This window comes from Bufo gargarizans, chromosome 2, assembly GCF_014858855.1.
Source record: "Bufo gargarizans isolate SCDJY-AF-19 chromosome 2, ASM1485885v1, whole genome shotgun sequence".
Classification (NCBI taxonomy): Eukaryota; Metazoa; Chordata; class Amphibia; order Anura; family Bufonidae; genus Bufo; species Bufo gargarizans.
Genome location: NC_058081.1, coordinates 212098625 through 212119071, shown reverse-complemented (window position 1 = coordinate 212119071; position 20447 = coordinate 212098625). Strand labels below are relative to the sequence as shown.

Here is a 20447-nt window from a genome sequence, read left to right as displayed (position 1 = left end):
TGCTAATTTAGTGACCACCTGTACACCCATAGGGGAGTACTACAGAGGAAATCAGTGTGTAGTGCCACTTCAACTATTTTTCCTTTTACATACCCTACTTTTATCTATGCCCCCGTTACTGCAGAATTCCTACTTTTATAATATGCTAATTAGCCACAGGGGGGGCGTTGTACCTGCTCCTAGAGGCTCCGTTCGCCCACCTCTTTCAGCGCCTTTCTACTCTTGATTGACAGGGCCAGGCAGCTTTCGCATCCTCCTGCCGGCCCTGTGCACTTGGGAAATCTTGCGCCATTCAGTATTCGGCTCCGGAGTGGTGAGGGAAGGACGCTCACTGGCTGCCAGCTTCCTCACCATGCCTGTGCCGAATAATGAACGGCGAGAGCGCACAGGGCTGGCAGGAGGATGCGAAAGCTGCCTGGCGCTGTTAATCAAGAGTAGAAGGGCACTGGAAGAGGTGGGCGAACGGAGCCTCTAGGAGCAGCTGCAATGCCCCGCTGCACCTAGTGGCTAATTAGCATATTATAAAAGTAGGAATTCTGCAGTAACGGGGGCATGAATAATCACAAGAATTAGCACATCGCTAATGTCGGCCAGTTTAATAGTGATAATTCTAGTGACAGAAACCGCAAAAAAAAACTACATAAATGTGGTATTGTTGTAATCATACTGACCCAGAGAATGAAGGGTCCTGAAAGGGTTAATAAATGTGAGCCACTGTCTTTCTGGGAGAACATCCTTTGAGCAGAACACACAAAGGGGGACATTTAACAAAATTGGTGCAAAGGAAAGCTGATTGCATATTGTGATAAAGTTCCTTATTTTCTGTAATGTACTGATAAACATTAGACTTTCATATATTTTAGATTCATTACACACCAACTGAAGTAGTTCAAGCCTTTTATTGTTTTAATATTGATGATTTTGGCATACAGCTCATGAAAACCCAAAATTCCTATCTCAAAAAATTTGCATATTTCATCCAACCAATAAAAGAAAAGTGTTTTTAATACAAAAAAAGTCAACCTTCAAATAATTATGTTCAGTTATGCACTCAATACTTGGTCGGGAATCCTTTTGCAGAAATGACTGCTTCAATGCGGCGTGGCATGGAGGCAATCAGCCTGTGGCACTGCTGAGGTGTTATGGAGGCCCAGGATGCTTCGATAGCGGCCTTAAGCTCATCCAGAGTGTTGGGTCTTGCGTCTCTCAACTTTCTCTTCCCAATATTCCACAGATTCTCTATAGGGTTCAGGTCAGGAGAGTTGGCAGGCCAATTGAGCCCAGTAATACCATGGTCAGTAAACCATTTACCTGTGGTTTTGGCACTGTGAGCAGGTGCCAGGTCGTGCTGAAAAATGAAATCTTCATCTCCATAAAGCTTTTCAGCAGATGGAAGCATGCAGTGCTCCAAAATCTCCTGATAACTAGCTGCATTGACCATGCCCTTGATAAAACACAGTGGACCAACACCAGCAGCTGACATGGCACCCCAGACCATCACTGACTGTGGGTACTTGACACTGGACTTCAGGCATTTTGGCATTTCCCTCTCCCCAGTCTTCCTCCAGACTCTGGCACCTTGATTTCCGAATGACATGCAACAGTCCAGTGCTGCTTCTCTGTAGCCCAGGTCAGGCGCTTCTGCCGCTGTTTCTGGTTCAAAAGTGGCTTGATCTGGGGAATGCGGCACCTGTAGCCCATTTCCTGCACACGCCTGTACACGGTGGCTCTGGATGTTTCTACTCCAGACTCAGTCCACTGCTTCCGCAGGTCCCCCAAGGTCTGGAATCGGTCCTTCTCCTCAATCTTCCTCAGGGTCCGGTCACCTCTTCTCGTTGTGCAGCGTTTTCTGCCACACTTTTTCCTTCCCACAGACTTCCCACTGAGGTGCCTTGATACAGCACTCTGGGAACCGCCTATTCGTTCAGAAATTTCTTTCTGTGTCTTACCCTCTTGCTTGAGGGTGTCAATGATGGCCTTCTGGACAGCAGTCAGGTCGGCAGTCTTACCCATGATTGCCGTTTTGAGTAATGAACCAGGCTGGGAGTTTTTAAAAGCCTCAGGAATCTTTTGCAGGTGTTTAGAGTTAATTAGTTGATTCAGATGATTAGGTTAATAGCTCGTTTAGAGAACCTTTTCATGATATGCTAATTTTTTTAGGCCTCTTTCACACTTGCGTTGTCCGGATCCGGCGTGTACTCCACTTGCTGGAATTACACACCGGATCCGGAAAAACGCAAGTGTACTGAAAGCATTTGAAGACGGATCCGTCTTCAAAATGCTTTCAGTGTTACTATGGCACCCAGGACGCTATTAAAGTTCTGGTTGCCATAGTAGGAGCGGGGAGCGGGGGAGCGGTATACTTACAGTCCGCGCGGCTCCCGGGGCGCTCCAGAGTGACGTCAGAGCGCCCCATGCGCATGGATGACGTGCCATGCGATCACGTGATCCATACGCTTGGGGCGCCCTGACGTCACTCTGGAGCGCCCCGGAAGCCGCACGGATGGTAAGTATGCTGCTCCCCCGCTCCCCGCTACACTTTACCATGGCTGCCAGGACTTTAGCGTCCCGGCAGCCATGGTAACCACTCTAAAAAAGCTAAACGTTGGATCCGGCAATGCGCCGAAACGACGTTTAGCTTAAGCCCGGATCGGATCAATGCCTTTCAATGGGCATTAATTCCGGATCCGGCCTTGCGGCAAGTCTTCAGGATTTTTGGCCCGAGCAAAAAGCGCAGCATGCTGCGGTATTTTCTCCGGCCAAAAAACGTTCCGTCCTGAACTGAAGACATCCTGATGCATCCTGAACGGATTTCACTCCATTCAGAATGCATTAGGATAAAACTGATCAGGATTCTTCCGGCATAGAGCCCCGACGACAGAACTCTATGCCGGAAGAAAAGAACACAAGTGTGAAAGAGCCCTTAGATAGGAATTTGGGGTTTTCATGAGCTGTATGCCAAAATCATAAATATTAAAACAATAAAAGGCTTGAACTACTTCAGTTGGTGTGTAATGAATCTAAAATATATGAAAGTCTAATGTTTATCAGTACATTACAGAAAATAATGAACTTTATCACAATATGCTAATTTTTTTAGAAGGACCTGTATATCTGCATGGGTCCATTTACACGTCCTCAATTTTGTTCCGGCATTTTCTATTAAGTGCGGGCGATGTGCGGTCCGCAAAATGCGGAACGCACATCGCTGATGTCCGTGTTTTGCGGATCCGCAGATCCGCTAAAAACACACAGACGTGTGAATGGACCATAAACTGATGCCTCAGACTGATGCCATACAGTGGAGTCTGTTCACCATAGACTTCCAATGTAAAAAAAAATATATAATTTATGAAAGGTAGGGTGTCATTGGTTGCTATGGGTACCTAGGCCAGTTTTCATTGTCACCAGTTCCCCAGTATAACAGCTTTGTAGCCATTTACACCAAATTTATGTTTATAGAAAGCCAAATGTTGCCATTTGATGCAAAGCATTGTTGCCTTGATGTGTAGTCAGTGCCTATGTGCCCATTTGGACAGTCCACCACAGCAGCAGTACATGAAGATGCCATACCTCACCACACTAGTGCCCAGACCTCTAGTCTAGGTGAACACTATTAGACTGCAATAGTTCAGAATTCACATTATATGGCTTCTATTTACCACAAAAAGCCCGACACCTTCTGATAAAATGGCTATCAGCATGTAAATACATAGATCTGATAGGACAGGTAGAGAACCCCAATTCTCCTCCCGATGAAATCGCTATTCTTCGAGCGGGCGCCCCCTAGTGATCCTGAATGACATTACAACAGCAAATCCCAGCGTGCTTCAGAGCAACCCAAACCGCGCATGCGCACATCAGCCATCCTTTCTTATAACAGGGTAGAGGAGCGGTGGATGGCGCGTTTGAGGCAGTGTCGGGCGGAGAGGCTCGTCTGCAGTCATGTCTATGGATGTGGAGCACTCGCGGCGCAGGAGGTACACACATGACACCTTCGGTAAGAACCATTGCGCGCCTCTACGCCGGTCTTTATGTCGTGAATATCGTGACTTGCAGCAGGTGAACGTTCTGTGCGGTTACACCTGTTCCTTGGTCTGAGGCTCCTCACAGTTCCCTGGAACTACAAGTCACATAGTGCTCAGAGGCTGAGCCACATTACAGGGAGGCAGCTGTTTAGTGTGGAGGGTTAGGGCTCATGCACATGAATGTATTGTCTTTCTGTGTCTGTTACGTGTGTGTGGGGTTTTTTTTTTTGTTTTTTTTTTGTGTGGACCGTATATGGAACTATTCATTTTAATGGGTCTGAAAAAAACAAACTGAAGTTGCTCCGTGTACATTCTGTTTCCGTATGTCCCTATTTCTGTTATGCAAAGAACATGTCTAGTGTTGAGCGAACTTGTGTTTTAAGTTTGGCATCTAAAGTTTGGGTTATCGAAGAATCGCGTTGTGGATTTTAAATTCCGTTATGGTCCGTGGTAGCGGAATCCATGGCTCGATTCTTCGATAACCTGAACTTAAAACACAAGTTCGCTCAACACTAAACATGTCCTATTATTGTCTGCATTACGGGCAAGGATAGTACTGTTCTATGAAGGGCCAGCTGTTCTGCAGAATGCACACGGATGTCATCTGTAATTTTAATTTTTTTTTTTGCGGACTGCAAAATGCATACGGTCGTGTGCATGAGGCCCTAGGCTTCTCTCTGATAATTGAATTAAGACATGTCACCTGTGCCTCTATGTGGTAGACCCTGAATGGCGATGAAAAGTACAAAGCAACCTGCATCGAAAAGAAAGAAAAAAGTGATAAGAAAGTGCTGCCAAATATACTGGTGCCATAGGAGCAATTAAAATAAATATAAAACCCGATGTTAATATTACTTCACATGGAATTTTTAGTGTTTTCTGCATGTTTGTGTTTTGGACCTTCATATTTATCTTTTTGCAGTAAAAACATAATATTATTATTAATATTTACCCCATGATGCAGCTCTTGTCACGGCTTCAGGCATTTTCACAAATGTTTACGCCGCCACTTGTTTGCTCCCTGCACTGCCGGGAGGGTTGCCTGATTTCTGACAACACTAGGCACACCAGCCCATGACTGCCATCGTTTTCACTCCCCTTTTACACCTTCTTTCAGACATAAATGATAGTAAATCTTTGCAGAGCTGAAAATGTTCTTGTGTTGGGGTACGTTTTAGGTTCCATTTATAACAGAATTCCTGGATGGAATGCAAAACGGAAGCCTTTAAGAGACACATCCGTCATAATAGTCTATGGGTAGCAGAACTGATCCGTCTGTTTTTCTTTCCGTCCTGCATAACGGAAACGAAGCGGATCCGTTCTGCTGCCCATAGACTATTATGACAGATGTGTCTCTTAAAGGCTTCCGTTTTGCGTTCGGTCTGAGTTCCGTTATAACCCTGCCGGTATAAAACTGGTGTGTAAGGACCCTCAGGGCCATTGAAATTAGAACAGGTAGTGTGCATGAATTTCATCTCCTATTAAATCTGGTAAATGTGTTGTAATAGTCCGTCCAAAACCCAGCATTTATATAGGAAAGCAGCCGGATCCCATTATAGTAAACTGGGATGTGGTTGTGAATTGTAGAATCCGGCAATGACTGATCCGGTGAAATCTGGCAGGCTGTTATCACCAGGCAAAGCCTGCTGCTGCAGATGGTAACATACCCCAAGATGCAGCTCTATAAGAGAACACACAGCGGTCTATGTACGTTTACTGTAGATTTTGCGCGGTTTTTGCTGCGTTTTCTCATCACATACACATATGCTACTTTTCATGCGGATTTGTCCCGGATGTCCCGGTGAAATCTCCTCTCATGTCTCCCCGTTTACGAGCAGTTTTTTTTGCATTCTGTATATGGAATCATTCATTTCAATGGTTCCGCAAAAAAAAAAAGGAATGTACTCTGTATGCGTTCCGTTTCTGTATTTGCGTTTTTCCGTTCCATTGAAAGATAGAACAAGTCCTATTATTGCCCGCAAATCACATTCCGTGGCTTAGGCCTCTTTCACACTTGCGTTGTCTGGATCCGGCGTGTACTCCACTTGCCGGAATTACACGCTGGATCCGGAAAAACGCAAGTGAACTGAAAGCATTTGAAGACGGATCCGTCTTCAAAATGCGTTCAGTGTTACTATGGCAGCCAGGACGCTATTAAAGTCCTGGTTGCCATAGTAGTAGTGGGGAGCAGTATACTTGCAGTCCGTGCGGCTCCCGGGGCGCTCCAGAATGACGTCAGAGCGCCCCATGTGCATGGATGACGTGCCATGCGATCACGTCATCCATGCACGTGGGGCGCCCTGACGTCACTCTGAAGCGCCCCGGGAGCCGCACGGACTGTAAGTATACTGCTCCCCACTACACTTTACCATGGCTGCCAGGACTTTAGCGTCCCGGCAGCCATGGTAACCATTCAGAAAAAGCTAAACGTCGGATCCGGCAATGCGCCGAAACGACGTTTAGCTTAAGGCCGGATCCGCATCAATGCCTTTCAATGGGCATTAATTTCGGATCCGGCCTTGCGGCAAGTGTCCAGGATTTTTGGCCAGAGCAAAAAGCACAGCATGCTGCGGTATTTTCTCTGGCCAAAAAGCGTTCCGGTCTGGAACTGAAGACATCCTGATGCATCCTGAACGGATTTCTCTCCATTCAGAATGCATTGGGATAATCCTGATCAGGATTCTTCCGGCATAGAGCCCTGACGACGGAACTCTATGCCGGAAGAAAAGAACGCAAGTGTGAAAGAGCCCTTAATTCAAATCAATGGGTTTGCAAAAAAAGAACACATCCGTATGTCTTCCGTATCAGTTCAGTTTTTGCGGAACCATCTATTGAAAATGTTTACACATTAAAATAAATGGGGACGTGTGCTGTCAGTGGAGAACACCTACAGCACACTGACGTGTGAATGAGGCTTAATTGGTCCCATTGAAAGTAATAACTAGTGTTTAGCAAAGCGAGCTTCAGATGCTTCATCCGAAGTCACTTTATTCAAAACTTCAGAATAATACTGTACAGAGATCAGTCTCCGTACAGTATTAGACCGTATGGGCTCCGATGAGTCAAAGTAAGTTATTCGTGAAGTCTTGTGTGACTTCGTTGAATAACTTCAGTAATTGATTTTTAAAATTGAAAAACAACTTTAAAACTTCAAAACTAACTCTGCTTTGGTTCTGACGATCTTTCCCTGAATTACAATGATTGGCTCTCCCTTGCCTTCATGTCAGATACCTGATTGGAAGAGGAAGTCACAAATCAAAGTAATTCCTGGGAAAGTGCTGCAGTTTGACGAGGTAGTGGCACTTGTGTGAGCATGCATCCTCTTCAAGATTACCTGCGTGTTGTCTCCTTCATAGAGGCAGCATAGTGTCATTACAACTGCTTGTCTCATTAAAGGGGTTCTCTGGGAATTAAGAACATGAAAATACTTACATTTTACTTTTATAAAAATATTATAAATATATTCTCAAATACCTTTCATTATTTATGATGGCTCGTTTTGTCTGGGGTGCAATCATCAGGGGAAACAAAATGGTCACTGTCCCATTAGTTCACACCGAACCTGTCCTGATCACACATGAGGACAAGTTACTTCACAACACTGAAATAAAGAGCTGCCTCATCCTTCTCTACTTGTCAGGGATTATGATCCTGAATACCGATAACAACTTTAGCTGGATCTCTGGGGAATTTAGGTCATGAAGAGACATATGAAGTACAGAGGACGGACTGTGGTAATGGAGACTGCATACAAGTGCTGCTACTCATTGGCCACACCTCCTCATGTCTCCTCATCATCTCCATTCCCACAGAAATTCACCTGTATTCAGGATCATGATTCCTGACAGGCAGAGAGGAGGAGGAGGCAGCACTATGGCTCCTTGTGGTGAAGTAACTTGTCCTCCTGTGCGATTAGGACAGGTTTTGTGTGTACTGATAGGACTGCAGCCATTTTATTTCTCCTAATGATTGCTCCCTACAAAAAACAAGACATTCTAAGTAATGAGAGGTATTTGTGAATATATTATAAAATAATATTTAGTTATCGTCATTATTTTTTTTATTTATTGTTCCTGGAGTACCCCTTTAAGTGACCCCCTTTTGATCTGAAATTGATGACTAGAGATAAGCAAATTTCATGTTATGACATTCATTCACACTTCGTTTGTTGGTAAAAGCGGAATAGCCTTATGGATTCCGTTACCACAGACCATAACGCAATTCTATGACGGATTGCATGACTGAATGCCTTTAGAAGCATTCTGTTATTCATAATAGAAGTCTATGGCCTGCATAAAGGAAACGGGACAGATCCGTTATGCAGGTCATAGACTTCTATTATGACCGAATGCCTCTGAAGGCATTCCGTTATGCAATCCATCATAGAATTGCGTTATGGTCCGTGGTAACGGAATCCATAACGCAATTCTGCTTATAACCACCAAACGAATTTCAAAGTATGAAATTGGTTCATCTCTATTATAATGACCTATCCTGAGGCAAGGTCATCAATATTAAACCACTGCACAACACCATTAAAATCCACTCAGCGCTTATACCAGTAGTCATCCAAACAGTTTTGAAAGTCGCTGTAAATGGGGAATGTCCGACACGTTCTTCTTTATCAAGTAGGTACAGTATATTCCTGCTCTTAGCATTTTGTACAGGAGAGCAGGGTACTACTGTATAAAAGGCAGCATGTTGTAGCACAATGAATGGGCTCTTGACGTTCTCATTTGAGCGATGTCTGTCCTTTTCTGCTCTTAGTGGCTGATATGATGTATGTACTTATAATAAGAACACATGATGGTTGCTCTTATCTGCTTTATGCAGAACCAATAGATTAGTAGTTTGTGCTTTTGTTAATTGTGTACTCTTTTTCAGGGAATATACCGTAATTTATTTTACATATGGCTTGGTCATTTTTTATTTTTCCTTCATTCCAGACTTCCCACGTGAATTTGAACATCGTGCTGATTCACACCATCGAAGAGGATCCCTATGTGACAGACATTGTTCCGGTAATTTGCAGGCTGATTGGGGAGATACTCATTCCGGATCTCATCAACATAGTCTGCTTACTCCAAGACTTTTGCCAGGTGACTTATAAGGATTGTTTTTATTATAATGTAAGGGGACTACATAAATTAGACATGTGCTATATGGAAAAAAGTACCGGTACACCTTTCATAATCATTGAATTTTAGTGTTTCTTCAGTCCCTTTGCCACAGGTGTATAAAATCCAGCACCTAGCCATACAGTCTGCTTTTACAAAAATTTGTTGGGCTTGTTCTACAAAGCTCACTGAATTCAGGCGTGCTATTGTAATTAAAAAAAGGTATTCAACCTAGCACTCTGAGTGCAGGTCTCCACCTTTGCTTAGGTCAACTATTGCACCTTGGGACCTTTTTGGTCTAGTTTTGTCAAGGTTTACGCGCCCCCTTTAGGCCTCTTTCACATGAGCGTGACTGATTAGGTCCAGATGGGTTCAGGGAAACTCTCACCATTTTGCAAGCAAGTTCAGTCAGTTTTGTCTGCGTTCAGTTGTTCCCACGTGGGCGCAATGCGTTTTTCATGTGCGTGATAAAAAATGGAAGGTTTACAAACATCATCTCTTTGGCTTAATGCACACGAACGTGGTTTCCGTGTCCATTCTGTTTTGTTGTTTTTTTTTTATGCGGACCCATTCCCTTCAAAGGGTCCTCCAAAAAATGCGTCCACGTCAGTATGTGCATTCCGTAGCCCCGCAAAAAATATAGAACATGTCCTATTCTTGTCCGTTTTAGGCATTGTTACAACGGATCCGCAAAAAAACAAACGAATGGCATACGGATGCGTGAAAAAAAAAATGCTCATGTATACAGACCCATTGAAACGAATGGGTCAGGATTCAGTGCGGGTGCTATGCGTGTTTTTTTTTTTTTATTTCTTGCCTTAAAGGGATTCTGTCACCTCCCCTAAGGCAAAAAACGATTTAAAAGCAGCCATGCAGCACAGCTTACCTGGATTAGGCTGTGCTGTTCAATCTTGAAATCCGTCCAGCAGTTAGTTCAAAAAACGAGTTTGATCAATGAGGAAATGCGTCCTGAAGGTGCCCAGAGGGGCGTTTTTTTCTTCTGAGAGAGCCCAGTCCCGCCCCTTTTTCAGTGCCCAGCCCGCCTTCCTTTTACTTCCTAACCGCCGCCCCCAGCCTGCCACAGCCTCTCCTGCCTCTCCTCCCCCTCCCTCTTGCCGAACGAAGTCTCGCACAGGCGCAGTACCCACTGAGGGCTGCGCCTGTGCGATCATCAGGAGACTGAGGGCGGCAGCTTCATCTTCGTCACTGGGCATGCGCCGAGCCCAGTGACGTCCGATGCTCGCTCTTCCCTGCTGACTGAGGGAAGAGCGAGCATCGGACGTCACTGGGCTCGGCGCATGCCCAGTGACGAAGATGAAGCTGCCGCCCTCAGTCTCCTGATGATCGCACAGGCGCAGCCCTCAGTGGGTACTGCGCCTGTGCGAGACTTCGTTCGGCAAGAGGGAGGGGGAGGAGAGGCAGGAGAGGCTGTGGCAGGCTGGGGGCGGCGGTTAGGAAGTAAAAGGAAGGCGGGCTGGGCACTGAAAAAGGGGCGGGACTGGGCTCTCTCAGAAGAAGAAAAACGCCCCTCTGGGCACCTTCAGGACGCATTTCCTCATTGATCAAACTCGTTTTTTGAACTAACTGCTGGACGGATTTCAAGATTGAACAGCACAGCCTAATCCAGGTAAGCTGTGCTGCATGGCTGCTTTTAAATCGTTTTTTGCCTTAGGGGAGGTGACAGAATCCCTTTAAAAACAGTGTTCTTAGTTGCCATCACATCTGCCCATAAGGGTACATGAGTTTCAGGGTCTTAAGGTAAAGCAACCTTTTTCTTAGGTTTTTAGCGTATTGGGTTGTCCTTAAATTTGATCACTCCTTTTGTCCTAAAGTGGTAGCAGATTTTCATAGACAGGAGGAGACACTTTCTTCCCTCCTTCCATGTTCAAAGTATTATGGACATAAACATTTACATTGTTGTTGTAGGAGCAGTCTCGTCTCCACCGTGTTGTCCTCATCACTCGGAAGAGGTACAGCCTTGTGACCTGTGCCTTATGAAAACCACCATAACTGCAGAGAACGAGGTGGAGGCTCTTAAACTGTCTAACAACTACAAGGCAAGTGGGGGGGGGGGGGGGGGGGGGGATTTTATGTCTTTATTAGTCTTCTCGCTACCTAAAGCGCACCATTCCCTGTGCACTTAAAACTGACATTTCTGTACACCGCTGACAGCTCAGCGGAGTTCGGGCTGTAGACACTTTATGAATGGGGCCGCAGCACTGCAGTGAGTACAGGCAGGAGCGCATATTGCTGCTCCTCCCCATGCCCCCCCCAGAGGATTACTAACTCCTGGCATAGCACATGGGTACCCTGTACCTAAATACTATGCCAGGATTAGCTGAGCGGGGTGGGCTCCTGCTTCTGCCTGCTCCGCTAAGGGAGCTAACATGCAGTTCTTACCTTAGTGAAGCAGGAACCCACTCCGCTTGGCTAATCCTGGCATAGTATATGGGTACAGGGTACCAATGTGCAATGCCAGGTGTTAGTAAACCTCTGGGGGGCACGGGCAGGAGCAGCAATATAAAAAAATAGCTGGTACACCCAGAGGCCTTTGTAAGACTTTGGCCTGCCATAGCAACTATCGTCACCTCACGGGATGCTGATGGGGTAAGAAAATGAGCCCCCTCACTCTGTAAACCACTTAAATGTACTGTTCACCATTGACACCACATCTAAGGATTTAAATGGCTGGCATTGTAGTTACATCCTATGGCTGTTACAGCAGGGGTCTGGCTGTCAGAAACTAAGCCCCTGTGGCCACCTGATCAGCGCGCTTGTCCCTGCCGGCTCTGGACAATGAGTGACAGGTTTGTTTCCTATGTACAACATAAAAGTACGGAGGTGGGGTTCAGCAGATCAACACTGTAAAAGTTCTGACTGCTGAAATCATCCAGTCTGTCAGTGAGGGCAGCACTGTGCAGTTGACAGGTTCCCTTTAAAGGCATTCACTTTCACAAATGCCATGTATAGCCACCAGTAAGTTTGCATTGTGTAGAGTAAACAAGGAACAGGGTGCACTGCTCATCCCAACAACAGTACCTATAAACAGTTGAATGGTGGACCCCATCGATCTGATATTGATGGACTGTTCTAAGAACAGGTCATCAATATTGTGACCCCCCCCCCAGAAAAGCCCCTTAGCCACACACATATAATAGACTCCTAGGTAACCTCTACTTGTATATAATTTCTATTTATGTAGGTTTCCTTATCTATAGTTTTTGTTTGTGCATTATTACAATACACTGTCATACTAAATTCGTTCTGTGTGTATAGAATATATATCTATTTATTTTTTTCAGTTTGGTTTCAAAAAATGGAAAAGTCATGTAACAGAAAGACCATGGGAGGATCGGTCTGATATTGTAAAAGAACTCTACTCTGAGCTGAATGTAGTGAAGATGTCAGTTGGTATGATAACTTTCATATATATAATGGCCGTAAGATTATTGTTGGGAAGGGAAAACTTTTAAAGAAATGATATTCTGCAGCTGACCATACACATTAGATATGTATCGGCCAACCATCTAATATAGATAATGGCCTCCCTGCTCTCTCCTGATGGCTGATATTGGGGGAGGGGGTACAAGGATCAGTCAGATCGGATTCAATTGCTCAGTCCATATAAGCGACAACTATGTATGGCCAGCTTTAATGTGTATATCTTTGATAATTAATATAAATGTGTAAAGTGTCTGATTTATATAAATGCTGGCAATGTGTGTGTGTGTTGTGTGGTTTTTTTTTTAGGCCTGTTCACTAAAGGGTTTCATGAGCACTCTCCTTCACTGCAGAGTAAGGCTACTTTCACATTAGCATTCGGGGCTTCGCTTGTGAGTTCAGTTTGAAGGCTCTCACAAGCGGCCCCGAACGCATCCGTCCAGCCTTAATGCATTCTGAGTGGATGCGGATCTGCTCAGAATGCATTAGTCTGGCAGCGTTTGGCCTCCGCTCCGCGTTCGGGTGTCCGCCTGGCTGTGCGGAGGCAAGCAATGTAAATCAATGGGGACAGATCCGTTTGAATTTGACACACTATGGCTCAAGTTTCAAACGGATCCGTCCCCCATTGACTTTCAGTGTTAAGTCTGGACGGATTCGTCTGAAGCTACTTTCACACTTAGAATTTTTTCTACAATATAATGCAGATGGATCCGCTCTGAACGTAGCCTAAAAGGCTCTGGCTATTGTATGTATATGTGTGTATGTATGTGTGTGTATATATATAATATAATATAATATAATAAAATATAATATAATATATAATATAATATAAATTAATATAAATTAATATAAATTAATATAAATTAATATAATATAATATAATATAATATAATATATAATATAATATATAATATAATATATAATATAATATAATATAATATAATATAATATAATATAATATGAAGAAGCAGTATGTATAAGAACATAACCTACAACATGAATAAGACGTCATGCACAAAGCCGTTATTGGCCTGTGCTCATGCTGCAGACCACAAATTGTAGGGCACAGACCATGTCCATATTCTGCGATGCAGACAGTCAGATAGTGCATGCACTACTCTTTTTCAGGGCGGAGCCATGGAGAGAAAACCCACAGAAGCACTCCATAGTGCTTTTGTTCTGTTCTGCACTGTACCTTCCGGATTGCAGACCCATTCCAAGTGAATGGGTCCGCATCCGTGATGTAGTGCACAAACGGCCGGTGCCCATATATGCGAGCCCACTGTTTGCCAACGTGTGCATGAGGCCTAATGCAGTATGATAAAAAAGCTTAATTCCTGTGACTGTCTTGGCCCAAGAGGAAAAGTAGGAAAGGGAGAGAAGGTCGTCTATAGAGACAGGAAGTACTGCAAGTTAGGAGAGCTGGCACCATTTAACCATGGGTTCCATATTTTTGAGAATCGTTCTCTGGAATCATTTAGAGCGGCATTATGCTTGTCATGCAATTAACTCTGCTGTGATTAGCCAGGGAGAAGGAGACGCCCCTTGAAAAACGCGATCCGTCTGCTCCCCCCCCCCCCCCCCCCCGTACCGATGCTATTAATTAGCATACAGGACAGCAAAAGAGAACGGGGGGCACAGAAGGGGAACTGACGGCATCTGAAAAAAAAAAAAATAATAAATTGGTGCACAGAGTCATCATGCCCTATGTTGCCAGGTACTAATATTGTAATGTCAGGGCTAGTGAAAGGTCCTCTTTAAGTTGTGAACTGACAAGTGGGAATTGCAATGTAAGAACTCTGACTTGGCAGTATTGACCCCCAGGCCAGAGAACCGACCAAACAGACTGTCAAAAATATTAGGTCATGTCCTTAAGGTTTGTAATAGTAAGGAGCATATCATCTGTGAAAAGATTTACTTTGTATTCACCAGATCCAATCTTCATGCCTGCAATGTTTGGATTGGTACAGCTCATTATGGCCAGTGGTTCAGTAGCCAAAGCAAAAATGTCAGGAGAAAGGTGACATCCTTGATGCCTGCCTCCACTAATATCTTCACTATAATATACACAGTTGGGGTTGAATAAAGAGTTTATATAGAACCTAGGAAGGCTCCAGAAATTCCCATGGTCGTCATGCCTTGGTAAAGTTTAGAACCAAGAAAGGCTATCAAAATCCTTGTCAAGGGCTAATAAAGAGATTTCATTTTGGCCCACTGAATATTTATTTCACACCTTCCTCGCATTATCTAGTGCTTGCCAACCTTGAATCGACCCTCCCTTGTCGGAATGCATTAGTGGTAAGGTGACTAGCTAGTATGGATGTGAAAAGTTTAAGGTCAACGTTAAGGCGGTAGATGGGGCATGCTCTGGCTATTATGATGGGACCACACTTTCAGGTAATTTTGATGCATTTTGTGATGCTAAAACCAGGAGTAGATTAAAAAATAGAGAACAGTAATCAGTCGCAAATACTTTTTTTTTTTTTTTTTTTTTTCCCTGACTTCAAAAACTGTCAGAGAACCTGAACCTGTACACCCTAGTAAGGGAAAGGGCTTACTGGCTATTGCACAGCACTGATCACACAGACATTACCTTCAAGTCTGTGACAGGAGGCTGTAAAACCCAATGAGCGCTGTCCTCTGCAGTCCTGGTAAGTGGCCTGTATATTTGTGCTGCCACTTGGCCAATAGAAGGCTGATTCGCATCTTTCATTATAATGAAAGATGCACTATTATTGGCACCTCTTCTCCCTGTGTAGTCAGAGATGTACTGCTGGTCAACAGTAAAACTGAATGAGGGAGGAAAGACTGTGGTAGCAATAGAAATAGAACAATGTGACAATATGGTCCTCAGACCAAAAAAGAGGTGGCATAAAACTAATTTTATCATTGATCGTACAGTGTGACCCACTGTGAAAAATTTATATTCTGAATTTAGGACTTTTTTTTTAGTAAATCTGCGTATATGCATGAGATGCACATGAAATATGTGCCCTAATGTCTTGGTCTAATATTACTGATATTTTTCAGATTCAACTCTAACTTTTGGGAATATTCTCTATCTGCTCTTATTTGGATGGTGGATCAGCCTGTTTTATTTCCTAATATCATTTATGATGTTTATCTCCATTCTTGGATTTCCTTACGGTATGGTTAAAAAATAAAAAAAACCTTTTTTTATTTGGCTTGATTTATCAATGGTGTCTCAATGTTACAATATTACTGTTACAGGTGCTCTAGAATAAGTGAAGTAACATATCTAGGCAAAAGTGTCTACATTGTTTGGGATTTTAATATTGATGGCCTATCCTCAGGATTGACTATCAATATCTGGTTGGCAGGCGTGTTGGCCACCCGGTAATCGGCTGTTAACAGACAATGGGGGCACATCACTAGGATATGCCCCCATTGTCTGATAGGTGCGGGATCCACCTCTGGGACCCATGGGGAAAGTGGTGGAGAGCGCATGTGCAGTCGTCCTCCGTTAATTTCTATGGGGCCGCTGTAAATAGCCGAGCGCTGGCTCTTTCCGTCGGCCCCATAGAAATGAATAGGAGCAGGGGACGTGCGTATTTAGGTCCAGCACTTTGTGGTGGCCGGACCCCGGGAAACCAGGGGTCCTCCAGCCACAACTCTACCCGCTCCGCTCTCGTTTGTAGGTGGGGTCCCACCTCTGGGACCCACACCTATCAGACAATGGGGGCATATCCTAGTGATATGCCCCCAGTGTCTGTGATGGGAATACCCCTTTAAGCACACTCCTCTGTCCTTTCGTAGAGCAGAGTTGGTATAACTGCTGTGCTGCTCCTATTCATTGCACTGGGAGCAGAGGTGCAGTTCTATCTATACTATGCAACACAGCTGTGTACTTTTGCAACTTTTTAGGGGTTTTAGGCACCACTTGTCACCTTTTCAATGTATGGGGGGGGGGGGTGGTGTAAGCAAAACTGCAAAGTGTGGGTGGGGGGGGGGGAGTAAAAATGAATTACGTTATTGTAACTCAATCTTGTAATAGAAGTCTGGCGTGTGTTTTCCCTTTGCTGGAAGAAAGCCATAAATTAAGGTTTGTTTTGTTGTTTTATAAACCACCCTCAAAGCACAGCCATGACATGTGGCAGGACCCTATGGGTGGCTTCTGCAGAATTTAAAAAAAGTTCTGTGCAGGAACAACTCCAGCATAATACAGCTGAGTAATACCAGCAAAGTGAATGAGGTTTGAAAAATCTCATGTACGTTTTATTTTAAGGTGTCCAAATTGAATTTTAACCCCTTGGTGACCACCAATATGCCTTTTTATGGTGGTCACTAAGGGGCCTTAGGCTGGGCTGCAAAAAAAGCCAAGTCTAAACTATGCACAGGAGCGCTGATGCAGGCCTTTTAACCCCTTACATGCCACAAGCAATAGTGCCCATGGCATGTAAGCGGTTACAGTAGGAGTGGATTCCCTCTGTCTCCCATCAGCACCCTTCAGTTAAGATTGTGGGGTGCTGTTGTCAGTGTAGACAGGCTGGGGCCTAGTGAAGCCCCTTCCCCAGCCTACCTTTAGTTTCCTAGCAGTTTGTGCCTCTGTCTCAGCCTGCTGGCGAATGTGAGTATAGCACATCATTTCTGTAATGTATTGTATTTTAGAAGCAATGTAAATATTAGCTATTATAGTCCATTGAAAAACCTTTTTCAAAGGGAAAAAAATGTAAAAATAAAAAATCTCCATATTTGGTTTCGCCCAGGGCTGTGGAGTCGGTAATCCAAAGCCCCGACTCCTCAATTTCTCCTGACTCCCACTCCCTCATACATGGCGCATGTTTAAGCGATAACTTAATTTAAGCTATTTTGTGTTTCTGAATTTGAGATGTTAGAAAACAGTTTTCCCCCCCTTATAGTCTATGTATAGCATTATAGAAGCCATCAGAGCAGCTAACATCTCCAAACATGAGCTCAGAGGAAAAGCACACTAAAGCATACAGAGAGAACATGCAGTGGACAATTGATTCATGCACAGTTTATTAAAAGTTTAGATATACTAAGTACTTGCCTTAAAGGGGTTTTCTCAGCACGTTGATTCACTGGCTGACAGGCAGTTTGCACTCACTTTTTTTTTTTTTTTTTTTTTTTTTTTTTTTTGTATTGGATTGTGGTGATTAATATTACCTTGGTGGCCCTATTTCAACTTTTCACTGTGTACTCAATTACCCCTTAATTCCACAGTTTTGTTCCTTGTACTGCCTACTTTTACCTGTGCTTAACCACTTCAGCCCCCCTAGCTTAAACACCCTTAAAGGGAACCTGTCACTGGGATTTTGTGTATAGAGCTGAGGACATGGGTTGCTAGATGGCCGCTAGCACATCCGCAATATCCAGTCCCTATAGCTCTGTGTGCTTTTATTGTGTCGAAAAAACGATTTGATACATATGCAAATTAACCTGAGATGAGTCCTGTCCCTGACTCATCTCACGTACAGGACTCATCTCAGGGTAATTTGCATATGTATCAAATAGTTTTTTTTTTTTACACAATAAAAGCACACAGAGCTACGGGGACTGGGTATTGCAGATGTGCTAGCGGCCATCTAGCAACCCATGTCCTCAGATCTATACACAAAATCCTGGTGACAGGTTCCCTTTAATGACCAGACCACTTTTTACAATTCTGCACTACACTACTTTCACCGTTTATTGCTCGGTCATGCAACTTACCACCCAAATTAATTTTGCCTCCTTTTCTTCTCACTAATAGAGCTTTCATTTGGTAGTATTTCATTGCTGCTGACTTTAACTTTTTTTATTAATCGTAATGTAACAAAATTTTTGCAAAAAAATAAAAATTTTCAGTTGTAAAATTTTTCTAAAAAAACGACATCTATATATAAATTTTTCTCTAAATTTATTGTTCTACATGTCTTTGATAAAAAAAAAAAAAAATGGTTTGGGTAAAAGTTATAGCGTTTACAAACTATGGTACAAAAATGTGAATTTCCACTTTTTGAAGCAGTTCTGACTTTCTGAGCACCTGTCATGTTTTCCTGAGGTTCTACAATGCCCAGACAGTACAAAAACCCCACAATGACCCAATTTCGGAAAGTAGACACCCTAAGGTATTCGCTGATGGGCCTAGTGAGTTCATAGAACTTTTTATTTTTTGTCACACGTTAGCGGAAAATGATTTTTTTTATATATATATTTTTTTTTTTTTTTTTTTTTTTTTTTTCCTTACAAAGTCTCCCTTTCCGTTAACTTGGGACAAAAATTTCAATCTTTCATGGACTCAATATGCCCCTCACGGAATACCTTGGGGTGTCTTCTTTCTGAAATGGGGTCACATGTGGGGTATTCATACTGCCCTGGCATTTTAGGGGCCCTAAAGCGTGAAGTCTGGAATATAAATGTCTAAAAAATGTTATGCATTTGGATTCCGTGAGGGGTATGGTGAGTTCATGTGAGATTTTATTTTAATGGAATATGAGACTTTGTAAGAAAAAAATAAAAAATTTCCACTAACTTGTGCCAAAAAAATGTCTGAATGGAGCCTTACAGGGGGGTGATCAGGGAGTCTATATGGGGTGATCAGGGGTTCATAAGGGGTTAATAAGTGACAGGGGGGTGTAGTGGTGGTTGGTGCTACTTTACTGAGCTACCTGTGTCCTCTGGTGGTCGATCCAAGCAAAAGGGACCACCAGAGGACCAGGTAGCAGGTATATTAGATGCTATCAAAACAGCGTCTAATATACCTGTTAGGGGTTAAAAAAAAATCGCAATCCTGTGAACGTGCGCGCGTTCACAGGAAGTCTCGCCTCTCGCGAGATGACGCACGGATGCGTCCAGGAGGAATGAATCGACTGCCTCCAGGACGCATCTGTGCGTTAGCTAGTCCGGAGGCAGTTAAAATAAGGTTGCTAGGCATGGTCCGTCTATCAGTTGAAGGACAGAGGACGCAGAAGCATGCTCCCTGCAAGGTCACATTACTGACAGCCAGGGACTGTAAGTAAATGATTAAAGCCAGGTCCTCCCCAGCAGCTGATAACAGTGCCTGGGCTGTGTGCACTTCTTTCTGTCCCTGCGCTTGGCAGACGCTCCCTCACTCAGCAGACCTGGAGGATGCAGAGTGGAAGCAGCGCACAACAGGGAAGGGAGATCTGCCATCTGCTCAGTGTATAAATGAAAGCAACATGTGGTAAGAGGACCCCTTTGTGTTGCAGGAGATTAACCCTTTAGGGGGAGGGCTGTGGTTACTGACACTTTTGGGGGGCTATTGTTACTGGCTAGTGAGGGCAGGCGGGATTAGCCTCAGGGTGAGGGCAGTGGCGGCCATATTAATTAAATAGTGAAATTGCAGTTTTATGCAGACTGGTTGCTAAGGGCTGAATCTTATTAAATATGGGGTAAGTCAATCTAATAGTAACTGATTCTGGAATATCCTGTTATTAGTAACTACATATATGAAAATTGAAACTGGGGTCTAAATGTGACAGTTATCCTTTAACTTACTCTGACAGAGCAGGAGATTGTGATTTCTAACACAATTACAGGTAAAGCCATGCTTCTCAGTCCTCTTGAACAACACTTGAACCTTTAGTTCCCTCAGAGCTCAGTCCCATCATTCCGCGGGGGTGAGGTCACTCCTGCTCTCTACTAATCAGGTATACAGGTTACCATAGAAACCTGAGTGCCGTGAGACCTGCTGAACTTTCTAGACCAGGGATCGGCAAACTCGGCCCTCCAGCTGTTGTAAAACTACACATCCCATCATTCCCAGTGTCTGCCTACAGCAGGGCATGATGGGATTTGTAGTTTTAAAAATGGCTGGAGGGCTGTTTGCCCATCCCTGGTCTAGACTCTATATATAGTTCATAACTAAAGTAAAATC

The 20447-nt window shown here is 43.9% G+C and overlaps 1 protein-coding gene across 1 annotated transcript in view; it reads left to right on the top strand.

Annotated features, from left to right (window-relative positions):
- Window positions 1-3862: 3862 nt before the first annotated feature.
- The window catches only part of LOC122927787 (putative cation exchanger C521.04c), a 91875-nt gene continuing 75290 nt past the window's right edge, over window positions 3863-20447 (top strand). The window contains exons 1-5 of the mRNA XM_044279991.1: window positions 3863-4000; window positions 8975-9127; window positions 11072-11202; window positions 12448-12556; window positions 15617-15733. Coding sequence (XP_044135926.1) covers window positions 3946-4000; window positions 8975-9127; window positions 11072-11202; window positions 12448-12556; window positions 15617-15733 — 565 coding nt within the window. The 5' untranslated portion in view covers window positions 3863-3945. The remainder of the gene's footprint in view (window positions 4001-8974; window positions 9128-11071; window positions 11203-12447; window positions 12557-15616; window positions 15734-20447) is intronic.